Source organism: Podarcis cretensis (genome assembly GCF_951804945.1).
Source record: "Podarcis cretensis genome assembly, chromosome: 8".
Classification (NCBI taxonomy): Eukaryota; Metazoa; Chordata; class Lepidosauria; order Squamata; family Lacertidae; genus Podarcis; species Podarcis cretensis.
In genome coordinates, this window is record NC_137177.1 from 81,137,912 (window position 1) to 81,152,977 (window position 15,066).

General features: G+C 45.5%; 2 protein-coding genes across 3 annotated transcripts in view; one reads left to right on the top strand and one right to left on the bottom strand.

Moving 5' to 3' along the window:
* LDLRAD2 (low density lipoprotein receptor class A domain containing 2) overlaps positions 1-15,066 on the top strand; it is a 790,445-nt gene that overhangs the window by 13,460 nt on the left and 761,919 nt on the right. The window lies entirely within an intron of this gene.
* TNFRSF8 (TNF receptor superfamily member 8) overlaps positions 178-15,066 on the bottom strand; it is a 35,181-nt gene continuing 20,292 nt past the window's right edge. The window contains exons 4-10 of the mRNA XM_079987071.1: positions 13,946-14,101; positions 10,852-10,945; positions 8,425-8,639; positions 6,581-6,748; positions 3,716-3,741; positions 1,885-2,095; positions 178-436 (exon numbers count right to left, since the gene is read on the bottom strand). Of these exons, the coding sequence (XP_079843197.1) occupies positions 189-436; positions 1,885-2,095; positions 3,716-3,741; positions 6,581-6,748; positions 8,425-8,639; positions 10,852-10,945; positions 13,946-14,101 (1,118 nt within the window). The 3' untranslated portion in view covers positions 178-188. The remainder of the gene's footprint in view (positions 437-1,884; positions 2,096-3,715; positions 3,742-6,580; positions 6,749-8,424; positions 8,640-10,851; positions 10,946-13,945; positions 14,102-15,066) is intronic.

The window sequence follows — 15,066 nt, forward strand, 5'->3', positions numbered from 1 at the left end:
CACCTACTTCCGGCTTTGCAACGTTCGAGTTTGCAAGGTACGACTGTAGATCACTTCCTATGCTAAAAACACCATAGTCATGCTTGCCAGTTCAGTAAGAGTGGCTGGCGGAAACCCAGCCAGATGGGTAGGGCATAAATCATAAAATTATTATTTATTATTATAAGCGTGCACCCGTCATTTTCTAGCTAGATGGCCAAAGTCTTTTCACAGGAATTGTGAAATTCCCACTCTTCCTCCACGGGAGTTGTGATGTCACTTCCTGGGTGGAATTCCGTTTCCTGTTGCGGATAGCGCATGGCCAGTTCCTTCCCCTCTACGTCCTCCTGGGTCTCAGGGCTGCCATCTTCCTCCTTGGCAGGGCACATCTTCCCGGAAGGCACTTCCGAAACGGACCCCACGATCACCGTGTCAGCTCTCATGATGTATATTTTTTCTAGGTGGGGGGAGAGAAGCAGGAAACAGTATGACTTCCCCCTCCCTCAGTCACACATAAAGCATAGCTTCAGGTGGGGAAAACAGTTGGGGGCTCAAAACGTTCCTCACTTAATTTTAAAAAAAATGTTCTTTTTGCAAAAAATGGATATGCAGTGGTACCTTGGTTGTTGAACTTTTTTTTTTAATAGTTTTTATTAAGAATTTCAACATAACAAATTATCAAAACATATCATCTTCATTCTCCCCCATTTCCCCCCCTCCCCAAGAAAAACCCTCCCTCACCCCCAAGACTTCCCTCAGCTCCTCTCTCTTTCAACACATGTTATTTTCTGCATATTGTAAAATTGTAAATCAATTATCTGTCTATTATGTTAACAATCAATAAATTTGTGTATGTTTATTCAAAAGCTGCCAAGAAGTCCAGTTCATTTTGTTGTTTTTTTAAGTAGTTTGTAAAAAGTTCCCGTTCTTCTTTAAAGTCACAGTTGTCCTTGTCTCGCAGTTTGTATGTCAATTTCGCCAATACAGTGGTAAAGTGAAGTAAAGGTAAAGGGACCCCTGACCATTAGGTCCAGTCGTGGCCGACTCTGGGGTTGCGGTGCTCATCTCGCTTTATTGGCCGAGGGAGCCAGCGTACAGCTTCCGGGTCATGTGGCCAGCATGACTAAGCCGCTTCTGGCGAACCAGAACAGCGCACAGAAACGCCGTTTACCTTCCCGCCGGAGCGGTACCTATTTATCTACTTGCACTATGATGTGCTTTTGAACTGCTAAGTTGGCAGGAGTAGGGACCGAGCAACAGGAGCTCACCCCATCGTGGGGATTCGAACCGCCGACCTGATCGGCAAGTCCTAGGCTCTGTGGTTTAACCCACAGTGCCGCCCGCGTCCCTTAATACAGTGGTACCTCGGGTTAAGTACTTAATTCGTACCGGAGGTCCGTTCTTAACCTGAAACTCTTCTTAACCTGAAGCACCACTTTAGCTAATGGGGCCTCGTGCTGCCGCCACGCCGCTAGAGCCCAATTTCTGTTCTTATCCTGAAGCAAAGTTTTTAACCTGAAGCACTATTTCTGGGTTAGCAGTGTGTAACCTTAAGTGTATGTAACCCGAAGCGTATGTAACCCGAGGTACCACTGTACCTTGGTTGTCAAATTTAAACCATTCCGGGAGTCGACTCCCGGAACCATTCGAAAACCAAGGTGCAGCTTCCGATTGGCTGCAGGAACTTTCTGCACTCAATCGGAAGCTGTGGAAGCCATGTTGGCAGTTCGGCTTCCAAAAAAATTTGCAAACCAGAACGCTTCCGGGTTTGTGGCGTTCGGGAACGGATTTATTCAGGAGCCAAGCCGTTCGACAACCAAGGTATCACTGTGTTATACAACCCGTAATGGAGCACTCACTCCAACAGGAGACAGTGAGGGCCACCAAACTCAACGGCGGACTCACCGATGTGGTTACTCGTGTGGTTGTGCAGGGGGGGCTCCACAAATGCCCCTCCGTCCACCTGAAGCAGCTCAGCACCTTCGGGATCAAGGACAGGAGTGTTTTCCATTTCCAAGACGGAGACGCCGTCAGGGGCTTCTGCGAGGGGTTCGGGATTCAGCTGGTCCCCCACTCCTGATCCATGCTCTTCAGAGTCTGGCCCATCGATCCTCTCCTTGCAAAGACAGAAAACCAGGAGATCAATGGGTGAAGGGTCTACACTGTGCAGGAAGGCAAGCCATCTATTCTCACTGCCCAGTTCTCCCTCTCTGGCTTTCCCCACCGTCAAGATTTAGGCTGCAAAAAAGGTAAAGGGACCCCTAACCATTAGGTCCAGTCGTGACCGACTCTGGGGTTGCGGCGCTCATCTCGCTTTACTAGCCGAGGGAGCCGGCGTACAGCTGGGTCATGTGGCCAGCATGACTAAGCCTCATCTGGCAAACCAGAGCAGCGCACGGAAACGTCGTTTACCTTCCCGCCGGAGTGGTACCTATTTATCTACAGTGGTATCTTGGGTTACAGACACTTCAGGTTACAGACGCTTCAGGTTACAGACTCCGCTAACTCAGAAATATTACCTCAGGTTAAGAACTTTGCTTCAGGATGAGAACAGAAATCGAGCTCCGGTGACACGGTGGCAGCGGGAAGTCCCATTAGCTAAATTGGTGCTTCAGGTTAAGAACAGTTTCAAGTTAAGAACAGACCTCCAGAACGAATTAAGTTCTTAAACCGAGGTACCACTGTACCGCTCGTCACCTGTAACCAGTAAAGTTGTGGCCTTTTTTAGCCCATTAACAATAATTGTGTCATGTGTCATTATTTCCACCTGGTGGGGTGGGAACTCGCCACGCAATATAAATCACAAGTACAGTGGTGCCTCGCAAGACGAAAAGAATCCGTTCTGCGATTCTCTTCGTCTAGCGGTTTTTTCGTCTTGCGAAGCAAGCCCATCGACGGCTTAGTGGATTAGCGCTATTAGCGGTCTATTGGCTTTTAGCGATCAGCTGAGAAGCGGCTTATCAGCGGATCAGCTGTTAAGCGGCTTAGCGCTTAGGAAAAGGGCGGAAAAAGCGGAAAAAACCCGCGGGAACTCGCAAGATTTTTTCGTCTTGTGAAGCAACCCCATAGAGAAATTCGTTTAGCGAAGCGCCTCCAAAACGGAAAACCCTTTCGTCTAGTGGGTTTTCCGTCTTGCGAGGTGTTCGTCTTGCGGGGCACCACTGTAAAATGTAGTAAAATTTCACATTGCAGTGGACGCTCGGGTTGCGAACGTGATCCGTGCAGGAAACACGTCTGCAACCCGCAGCGCCACGTCTGCGCATGCGCGGGTTGCGATTCGGTGCTTCTGCACATGCGCAAAGCACGATTTAGCACTTCTGTGCGTGCGCTGAAACCTGTAAGTAACCTGTTCAAGTACTTCTGGGTTCAGCGCAGTGCACAACCCGAAATCACACAACCTAAAGTGTCTGTAACCCGAGGTATGACTGTACAAGTATCTTCACAATTCTGCCAGTGACTTAAAATTTTTACAGTGATCTTTTAAACAAAGTAAGAATTTATTTTGGTCCTTTTCAAATACTTGATCTTCCTGGTTTCGGATCTTTTCAGTCAATTTTGCCATCTCCACAAAGTCCATCAGTTTCGCCTGCCATTCCTCTTTCCATGGCACTTCTTGCCCTCCCCTTTTCTTAGCTCCAGCGGTTCCTGAACAGTTTTTTAATAGCAACAGCTGGAAACAGAAAGCTTCATTTAACCCCTCGATATGCTGAGTTGCAAGGCAAGGGATCATACTTACTTCGCAAATCTTCGCCGGGTGAGAGGCTGAAAAAGAGAGAGAAAATGAGAGGAGGGATTAAATCTCTCGCCATTCATGTTTCTGCATTAATTTCTGGAGACGGCAATCCCAAAAGGTTTCCCTCTCCCTGCACAAACAAAGCATGTCATTCTTTAATTAGGAAAGGTCTCTGCCAAAGAAGATAATTAATGGCCTCGGGCTTTCAAAATCTTTTTAAAGAAGGAGAGATTGTTTTTTATTTATTTCATAAAATTTATATGCATTTATATTTCATGAAATGTGTACGTGATTGTAAAAAAACAAAAACAAAAAAACAAGCCAAATCCCATCAGTGGTTTACAAATAGAATAAAAGCATGAAATTATCAGTTAAAAGCAGGTAAAAGCAACTATTCAAAATTAATTAAAATCAGTGGCAAGAAGATTAAAACACCTGCCAGCATTCTACGTGATACAGGCTTTCACCAAAACAAAATGTTCTTAGCAGATGATGTTTTTAGTGACATCAAGTACGATCCATCACTGTACTTTTTTGGGCACCAGCCAAAAACATTACGATTTAGGCTAGCCTACCCGGACGTGGGTGGCGCTGTGGGTTAAACCACAGAGCCTAGGACTTGCCGATCAGAAGGTCGGCGGTTTGAATCACCATGACGGAGTGAGCTCCCGTTGCTCGGTCCCTGCTCCTGCCAACCTACCAGTTCGAAAGCACGAAGTGCAACTAGATAAATAGGTATCGCTTCGGCGGGAAGGTAAACGGCGCTTCCGTGCGCTGCTCTGGTTCGCCAGAAGCGGCTTAGTCATGCTGGCCACACGACCTGGAAGCTGTACGCCGGCTCCCTCGTCCAATAAAGCGAGATGAGCACCGCAACCCCAGAGTCGGCCACAACTGAACCTAACGCTCAGGGTTCCTTTACCCAGACAAGTAGAAGGCTGATGTGTCCTTTAATCTGTATTTATTTATTGCTGTTTTTAATTTATTGCTGTAATTTAATCTGTTTTTAATTTATTCTTTAAAAAAACACCGTTTCAAGTAGTACTATAATTTTTATGAACTCTACAGATTAAAATATATGGATTAGGAAAACCCATAGAGAACGTTTGTTGACGGCTCTGAGCTTAAACAGAGCCTCTGGACTCAGCACCCCCAAGTAGGGCTAGCGATGATCCTTGCCAGAAATCCTGGAGAGCAGCTGCCAGCCCGTGCAGGCAATACTGAGGTAGATGGACCTATGGCGTCCTATGTTCCTCTGATATTCATGCAAAGCAATGCATGATGGGCTACACTGAGTTCCCAGGACAGGGAGAACCTGAAACATTATAAGCTGCAACCTGGTACCCAAAACAAAGGGAACTGTGCCACCTACTGTTGAAATGAAGTCATGACAAGAGCCCAACTCGGCCAGAGCTCTTCCGTCGTTTACTGAATTTGTGGGCAGGCAACATGAACTCTTGTCTCTCTAAAGAGCTTTTGACATGGACGTTGGCTTCCCCTGGGATTTCAAAAGCCCAGCAATGGAAAACCTCAATAAATCTGCTTTTGGCTGTGTCAGTCAGTCACTTTTATTGTACATAGCCAAAGGCTGCCGCAATGTACACAGAATCATTCAACAATTGAAAGAAAATATACTGGATTGATACAAAAAAACTTGAAACATTTATATTATCAAGACATTACCTACTCTAAACAGAGCTATAAAAGTACCTCAATATACAGGTTAAAGCATTAAACAATAAAATTTATAGGCTAAAATTATCACATGGCCACTAATATATTAAAAAATAAAGATAATTAATACAATGTGCAATTATATTCAGATTTTGGTGATAAAGATAGAATTATAGCTTGATGTAGGTAGGGTCAAATAAATTCATCTCCTTTACAGTTGGTGGCTATCTTGGCTATATAATTAGCTCTAATTTTCCTAGCTGCAAAGAGTGCTACACGCCAGGTCACATACTTATCTGTGTCAGCAAGGAGATTTAAAATCATATCAGAGGGGTTCTGGCCAGGGATCTTTGTCGTTATAGGTGCTACAAATTTTTCTCTTGCTTCATTATATAAGGGGCAGCGCAAGATATAATGCATAAGGTCCTCTACTTCAGGACATCCCCTGATGCAAACAGGTTCATTTGTTGATATGCCTCTGTGTCTCCCATCTCTATAAGCAGAGTTTATTATATTTAATCTTTTAGCTGTGTGGAATAAGAACTTACGGACTTTGGCCGTTGCGGCAAAAATTACACGTAAACTGCATGTTTCTGGGGGGGCGGGGTAGTGTTTGAAGGATCCAGGATCCAGAACACTTTTTTGAGATCTGGTGGGATTTTATTTCCTACATTTCTGACTTGGATGCTCAGTTATAAATTGGAATGTTTGTCGTTCTTTCTTTCCTTTTTACTGCATGTTTGGTTTGTATATGGTATGACATAATACCCTGTCAAGGGACACAGGTGGCGCTGTGGGTTAAACCACAGAGCCTAGGACTTGCCGATCAGAAGGTCAGCGGTTCGAATCCCCATGACAGGGTGAGTTCCCGTTGCTCGGTCTCTGCTCCTGCCAACCTAGCAGTTCAAAAGCACGTCAAAGTGCAAGTAGATAAATAGGTACCGCTCTGGCGGGAAGGTAAACGGCATTTCTGTGCGTTGCTCTGGTTCGCCAGAACCTTAGTCCTGCTGGCCACATGACCCGGAAGCTGTACACCGGCTCCCTCGGCCAATAAAGCGAGATGAGCGCTGCAACCCCAGAGTCAGTCACAACTGGACCTAATGGTCAGGGGTCCCTTTTAATACCCTGTCACCGCACCTCTGGGTTGTTAACAATGTGATATGTTATTATATATATCTCTCTTATAACAACCCGCACCTTGAAGATTGACCATAGATTTCCTACGGAAGAAGGTCAGCTCGCTCTTCGCTGCACGGGGGACGATCCACACCTTGCAAAACCTCCTCTGCCAGAACATCAACAAGCCGGCAAACAGGACCAACACGGAAAGGAGGACAGGAACCAAGAAGGCAAAATCATTCTCCCCTGAAAAGCCAAAAACACACAGAGGAATGGGCAAGGGATGAGAGGAAAGGGCGAGGAAGAAATATACAGTGGTACCTCGGGTTAAGAACTTAATTCGTTCCAGAGGTCCGTTCTTAACCTGAAACTGTTCTTAACCTGAAGCACCACTTTAGCTAATGGAGCCTACTGCTGCTGCCACGCCGCCGGAGCACGATTTCTGTTCTCATCCTGAAGCAAAGTTCTTAACCCGTGGTACTATTTCTGGGTTAGAGGAGTCTGTAACCTGAAGCGTCTGTAACCCAAGGTACCACTGTATGTGGAAGGTGGTTTAAAGAAGCAAGCACTGTAGAACTGAGTAATGTCTTGTGATCTGTTCATTTTGGAAAGCGCAGCAGAAGGAATTAATTTCTGCACCAATAATAATAATAATAATAATAATAATAATAATAATAATAATAATAATAATTTATACCCCACCCATCTGGCTGGGCTTCCCCAGCCACTCTGCGTGGCTTCCAACAAAGTATTAAAATACAGTAGTCTGTTAAACATTAAAAGCTTCCCTAAAGAGGGCTGCCTTCAGATGTCTTCTAAAAGTCTGGTAGTTGTTCTTCTCTTTGATTACTCTATAGATATAGATTTGAGGGATTTTTAGTTGAGGCAGTTGGCCGTTCCAGCCCCTTGACTCCTGAAGGCTAGACTACAGTAATGCACTGTCGTGTGGGGCTGCCTTGGGAGACAGTCAGGAAAACTTTACTTGGTCCAGAACCCGGGTGCGAGGGTTTTCCCCAGGAGCCAGGGGATCAGATCAGATCACACTGATCTTTCTTGCCAACTGTTTTTAAATATTGTGTCTTTGAAATCACTGTGACTCGCCCTGGTACTTCACAGGGAAGGGTGACTGAGCAGTGCTTTTCTTAACCTAGCGACTGGATCTCCTCGGTGCAGAAGTTCAGCTTTTCGAAACACAAAAACACAGTTCTAAACAAAGTCACAGAAAAGAGAAAAGCAGCAGACATTTTTGCAGTTTGCTTTCAGGAAAGAGTGGAAATCGCAGACCCCATCGGCACTTTAATTTTAAAGCTGCATTGTACCACCTTAAACGGGATTTCCCAGGATTCTTTGGGTGGAAGCCAATAATAATAATAATAATAATAATAATAATAATAATAATTTATTATTTATACACCGCCCATCTGGCTGGGTTTCCCCCAGCCACTCTGGGCGGCTTCCAGCAGAATATTAAAATACAATGATTCATCAAATATTAAACGCTTCCCTAAACAGGGCTGCCTTCTAAAAATCCAATACAGTGGTACCTCGGGTTAAGTACTTAATTCGTTCCGGAGGTCCGTTCTTAACCTGAAACTGTTCTTAACCTGAAGCACCACTTTTTCCTAATGGGGCCTCCTCCTGCTGCTGCGCCGCCGGAGCACGATTTCTGTTCTTATCCAGAAGCAAAGTTCTTAACCTGAAGCACTATTTCTGGGTTGGCGGAGTCTGTAACCTGAAGCGTATGTAACCTGAAGCATATGTAACCCGAGGTACCACTGTAGTTGTTTATTTCTTTGACATCTGATGGGAGGGCGTCATGACTGCTTAAAGAGGTACGATACAGCTTTAAATGTACAGTGCAGATGAAGCCTAACATTTGGTTTGTCCCCGTATCTCCCCGCCAAACAACACCATTTGCAAACCTCTGTTTGGTTTCTTCACAGGCAAGATGTGGGTGGAGTTGAATCCGCCTCTGCCTTCACTGACTGTTGTGCTGAGGACGCTAGCTGGCGAGGGGTCCAGGTGAGTGGCAGTTGTGCCCTCCGGCGGCGTTGACTGCCCAGACAAGTGGTCCAGGCAGCGTTCGTCCTGCGTGGTTGCCCCTTTGCCCAGAGGGACCTTGTTTAACTTGGCACAGCTGTGGCGGGGGTGAGAAGGAGGGAAAGAAAAACACAACCCTTTTATCACATGTGGTGGACCTGTCCCAAGGTGAAGGACTTCTGGGAAATGATATATAATGAGATGAAAAATATGTTGAAATATACATTTATAAAGAAACCAGAAGCATTTTTGCTGGGCAATGTAGGAAGTGATATAAACAGGAAAGAATGTAAGCTGTTTTTATCATAGCTGACAGATTTGAAAATAAAGGACCAGCAGCCTCAAAAATAAGGGATCAGCAGCCAAAATAAGGGGTTTTCAGAACACAGGTATGTTCAACTTCTGAGCCCCTCCGAGCCAAAGGCAGAAAGCCCAGCCAGCAGCCAAACGAAGCCTCAAGCGGTGGTTCCCACAGCGCAGCAACCATGCAAAGGGGATGCAGCAAGGAAAACCACCGGCACCTCTCCGCTGGGAAGCGCTGAGCAAAGGCGAGTCCCCAGGCAACGCAGCCGATTTGATCGGCACAAGGCATGCAAGCTCCACCCCCCAGTCGTTCTTAGACTCCTTATTGGGTGAGCAACGCAGCCAAGCAACCCAGTTGGAGCCTCCCTCCTCCCTGTCCGGCAGAGAGGGAGGGAGAGGAGCTGCTTCCTTTGAAACCCAGGAAATTTAAGGGACATCATCAATAAGGGACAGCAGCGGGATACGGCGCTGGGATAAGGGACTTTCCCGCCAAATAAGGGACAGCTGACAGCTATGGTTTTTATATGCAATGACGGCAGCAAGAATATTATTGGCACAAAAATGGAAGCAAGAAGAATTACCGACGAAAGAAGAATGGAGGATTAAATTAATGGACTATGCAGAATTAGATAAACTAACAGGAAGGATTTGAAATCTGCGGGACAGAAATTCACAGAAGACTGGTGTAAATTTACAGACTATTTGAAAAGTAACTGATGATTAGACTATGTTTGTAGGTTTGCAAGAAGTTTTGTGAGGTGAATTATTGGAACTATTGCAAAAATGGATAAAGGGGAGGATGGTTAGTTAAGATAATTAAAGGCAATATGAATTTAAGAAATGCATAAGAAGTGGTCAAAACGGTGGATCATCAGAGGTGCTGATGGAAGTCCAAAAAAAAAAAAAAGATTGTATAAGTGGTGAAGTTTTGTGGTATGTATTTATATATTAAAATTAATAAAAATTATTATTATTAGATAGATATAGACTTTATTTGCATAGCCGACAGGCCATAGCATCAAAGGACATACAGAAATACCTTTACGTCTTTCTTGGGCAATTCAAGACCTAATATTCCTTTTAAAAAAAAAAAAAATTATTAAAAAAAGGAATTGCCCAAGAAAGATGTAAAGGTATTTTTGTATGCCACAACTGCTGCTCAAATTTTAATAGCCAAGAAGTGGAAAACACAAGAATTACCAACTGTGGAAGAATGGCAGATGAAGATGATGGACTTTATAGAAATAGCTGACCTCACTGGAAGTATCCATGACCAGAAAGAAGAGGAATATCAAGAACATTGGAAGAAATTTAATGACTATTTGAATAAATATTGTAACATTAAAAATTAGAAGTTTCCTGAAAGTACTAAATAGGCCTAGAAGTAAATTAGGATTTAATTAAATAAATGAGACTTAGAATGTTAAGAAAAATTAAGGAATTTGACTATAATTGGAATATTATTTTTGAATAATGATATTGGAAAACTGCTACATTCAGTTACAAGGAAATTCAGATGGGAGGGACTACAGGAAGTCAAGCAATACGTTTATGAGGTTGGAAGTTTCATTAATTAATTAATTTGTATTGTTTATGTGTTTGTTTTATATCTTTTGTTGTTACTCGTTTTATTTGTTCTATTTCTGTTTTTATTTTTGTTTCATTTGTTTTACAGTATGTGTTATATTTGTATGAAACTCAGTAAATATTATGGTTAAAAAAAAGAGAGGAAAAAAACCCAATACAACAAGAGAAGTTTTACAAACGACCCTGTAAGGTAGTCCACTGGGTTTTAGTTTTTATCTGCAGGATAGGACCCTCTATAACAGGCACCCCCAAACTCGGCCTTCCAACTGTTTTGGGACTACAACTCCCATCATCCCTGACCACTGTTAGCTAGGGATGATGGGAGTTGTAGTCCCAAAACAGCTGGGGGGCCAAGTTTGGGGGTGCCTGCTCTATAAGTACACACTAGATACAGTATTGCAGAGGAAGTTATCACTCACTCGGTGCGAGGCTTGCAGATTTGGGTGCTGGAATCTTCATCAGAGAAAGTACCCGAAGGGCATTCTTCACAGATGGTATCTGTGTCAGGGGTGCCTGATGAAAATAATGACAAAAGACTACTGTAATTTAGGGATGCGGGTGGCACTGTGGGTTAAACCACAGAGCCTAGGGCTTGCCGATCAGAAGATCAGCGGTTCGAAGCCCCATGACGGGGTGAGCTCCCGTTGCTCGGTCCCTGCTCCTGCCAACCTAGCAGTTCGAAAGCACCTCAAAGTGCAAGTAGATAAATAGGTACCACTCCGGCGGGAAGGTAAACGGCGTTTCCGTGCGCTGCTCTGGTTCGCCAGAAGCGGCTTAGTCATGCTGGCCACATGACCCGGAGCTGTACACCGGCTCCCTCGGCCAATAAAGCGAGATGAGCGCCACAACCCCAGAGTTGGCCACGACTGGACCTAATGGTCAGGGGTCCCTTTACCTTTTACTGTAATTTAAAACAAGCACCACCAGAGGTGCCACGGTTAGGGGTCCTAGGAGGCCAAAGACCTGTTCCTGTTTCTGCCTCTCTCTCCAGTTTCCTAGAGCAGTCAAAAGAGGAGCTTTTAGGCACTGAAAAGGAGTCTCAGTGTCCCTGTTTTCTAGGGCTGGCTTCCTCAACCTCTGCCCTCCAGATGTTTTTGGCCTACAACTTCCATTATCCCTAGCTAGCAGGACCAGTGGTTAGGGACAATGGGAATTGTAGTCTCAAAACATCTGGAGGGCTGGGGTTGAGGAAGCCTGTTCTAGGGACAGTCCTGGATTTACATAAGCAGTCGCTGTTTCTAATTTGATCCCACATTTCCTTAGGATGCTGCTACTTTCATCAGAGAAATGTTGGAGGGTAGGGAGTTATCACCCCGACATGGGGATTCGAACCGCCGACCTTCCGATCGGCAAGCCCAAGAAGCTCAGTTGTTTAGACCACCGTGTCACTCGCGTCCCTGAACCATCAGAATGCAGCCCTGTATAGGGAAGTTTTTAAAAAATGTTTTATTGTGTTTCTATATACAATGGTACCTCGGGTTACACTTAGCTAAAGTGGTGCTTCAGGTTAAGTACAGTTTCAGGTTAAAAATGGACCTCCGGAATGAATTAAGTACTTATCCCGAGGTACCACTGTATGTTGGAAGCCGCCCAGAGTGGCTGGGGCAACCCAGTCAGATGAGCGGGCTATAAATTAGTACAGTGGTACCGCTGGTTATGTCCTTAATTCGTTCCGGAGGTCCGTTCTTAACCTGAAACTGTTCTTAACCTGAAGCACCACTTTAGCTAATGGGGCCTCCTGCTGCTGCCACGCCGCCGGAGCACAATTTCTGTTCTCATCTTGAAGCAACGTTCTTAACCTGAAGCACTATTTCTGGGTTAGCGGAGTCTGTAACCTGAAGCGTATGTAACCTGAAGCGTATGTAACCTGAGGTACCACTGTACTGAGGTCACTCTGAGGAAGGACACCAAGGAGCAGCTGTTGTTTAGGAACACTGGAACACACACATTGCAAGGAAATAGTGTGCAGGCTCTGTTACGTAACATTTGTGGAAAACACAAATTAGGTCTCGCTGAAAGGAGATATTGGAGTACCCCAAATCATTTACCCATAGAGGAGAGAACTGTTGATGGCTACTAGCCACAAAGGCTATGCTCTGCCTCTGGGTTTCCCTTTGTGCCACTTGCCTGGAAAATAGCAGATCTCGCTGAAAGATCGGCATTGATCGTCGAAATGCATCCCTAATTTTTATCATTGCATAATGAGGGTTATTGCATAATGAGGGTGGGAAAATCCCACCCAAGGGCTCATAACATGAGAATAAATATGGCAGGATATCCCCTGCTGCCCAATGGCAGAACGCGTCTCCCCCCGAAAGCAAAATCCTGACAGGGTCTCAATTGCTTTACGATACGATAATCTTTATTGTCATTGTCCCATACAGAACAACGAAATTGAAAAAAACTACATCAGACAATTGATACGGGGGGGGGGACATGTCTTCTTCACCTTCTTCTTCGCTACAATATATCCATTTATTTCCAATTGTCAATGTCAAAAGGGACTAAAATCTATAAAATTCATAGAAACTCAACGTGCCAATTTGCTCAATTTCTCTAGGACTCCATGACACCTCCCCTGTCCTCCATAATCCCTCAAGCAAGGTATCAAGACCCTAATCCTGTCAAATCACTCTGCCAAGCCTTTCCGACGGGCAATGCCAGTACATGGACCATTGTCTTCACATCACTGGTACTCAGGATGTGCTTATCTGCGCTTATCTCCAACTCTGCATATTCCCCCTCCCTCCTCCATATGTTAATCCATGTAACCTAACCTCTTCTTAATGTATTCATGATGTAACCTGTGTAACCCAACCTCTTCTTAATGTATTCATGATGTAACTGGGATGTATTTTGCACTGTATTCTGGGACATGGAGGGAAGTTTCAAAAGTTAATGTCACCCCTTTCTCGCTGTTCAGTCTCGCCTTGAACCTGTTGCACAATAAACTTGGATCTTCTGCAGCTTGCTCCTGTCTCCGGCTGAGCTCATTTTCCTCCGCAGGGACCCGCGGACTTAGTCCGACGAGCTGGGTGGCGGAGCAGCCTCACACCCAGATTTTACCGTAACACATTCAAAAACCAACAAGCCTGCTATCCCAGCCTGGTTAACCCCCTAAAAACTCTGATACCCCATAATTAAATACAATATACTCCCACAGAGACTACCTTACACTGTGTTTAAAACCAAAATCACATTTGGGTAGAAACTGTTTCTCAGGTGGCTAGTCCTAGTCTTTATAACCCTGTACCTTCTTCCAGAAGGCAGAAGCTGAAAGAGATCATTTCTGGGGTGTGCACTATCCGGCACTATCTTATGACACCTGGTTCTTATGGCACCTGGAAGCGTAGATTTGATCCAAGGTGGGAAGAGTGCACCCAATTATTCTCTCCGCTGTCTTTACAGCCCTGGATAGCACTTTTCCCCCTGACCGTGCAGCTCCCAAACCACACACACAGACCATAAGTTAATACACTCTCAACAGTACAATACACTTTCAACAGTACCTACCTTTGGTCTTAACCCCAGAGCCCGGCTTGCAAGTGGTCAGCGGGACACAGGTAATACAGGTGCCCGTCGACGGCTCCTTACAGTACCATCCAGGCTGGCATTGGCACTCCCGGTTGGTATGGTTGGTGCAAGGACGTTTTTCTACTAGGTGGCGGTCTGTTGGAGAGGACCCAAACAGATGCTGTTTTAGTCCACAACGCCCCTGCAAGGTAGGTTAGGCTGAGAGGTAGCGACTGAACGAGGCTTGCCCAGCAAGCTTTGTGGCCAAATGAGGATTTGGAGCCAGATTCTAGATCAGGGCGGTCTAACCTCAGGCAGTGGCGTAGTGTGGGGGTGCAGGGGGGGCTGGCCGCACCGGGCGCAACATCTGGGGGGGGCGCGCTTGCACTCGCAGCTCTCTGCCCCTACCTGGCTGAGTGCTAAAATCCATGTGTTAGGGGGCGCAAATTACTTGCCTTGCCCCGGGTGCTGACAACCCACGCTACGCCACTGACCTCAGGAAAAACTTTCTAGGCATCAGAAAAAGCAACCTATCGGACAGTAAGAGCTGTTCAGCCGTGGAACGATCTCCCTCGGAAGGTGGTGGACTCTCCTTAGAGGTTTTTAAACAGAGATCAGATGGCCATCTGTCAGAGATACTTTAGCTGAGATTCCTGCACTGCAGAGGGGTTGGACTAGATGGTCCTTAGGGTCCCTTCTAACTCTACAGTCATGACAACTCTACAGTCACTACAATCTACAGCTTACGCACAGGGCTTGGGGTCCCTCCCCCCCCCCGTGGGGGGGCAGCACCCTGTTGCAACAGTTGAATAAAGATCAGGCTTACTAGCTGCTTTGCTTCTCAATATTCTCTGGTTGGCCTCTGTTGTTTTCTCCTACCGATAGAGAATCTACTTAAGGACTCTATATGGGCTTAAAGGGACCCCTGACCATTAGGTCCAATCGTGGCCGACTCTAGGGTTGCGGTGCTCATCTCGCTTTATTGGCCGAGGGAGCCGGCGTACAACTTCCGGATCATGTGGCCAGCATGACTAAGCCACTTCTGGCGAACCAGAGCAGTGCATGGAAACGCCGTTTACCTTTCCGCCGGAGCAGTACCTATTTATCTACTTGCACTTTGA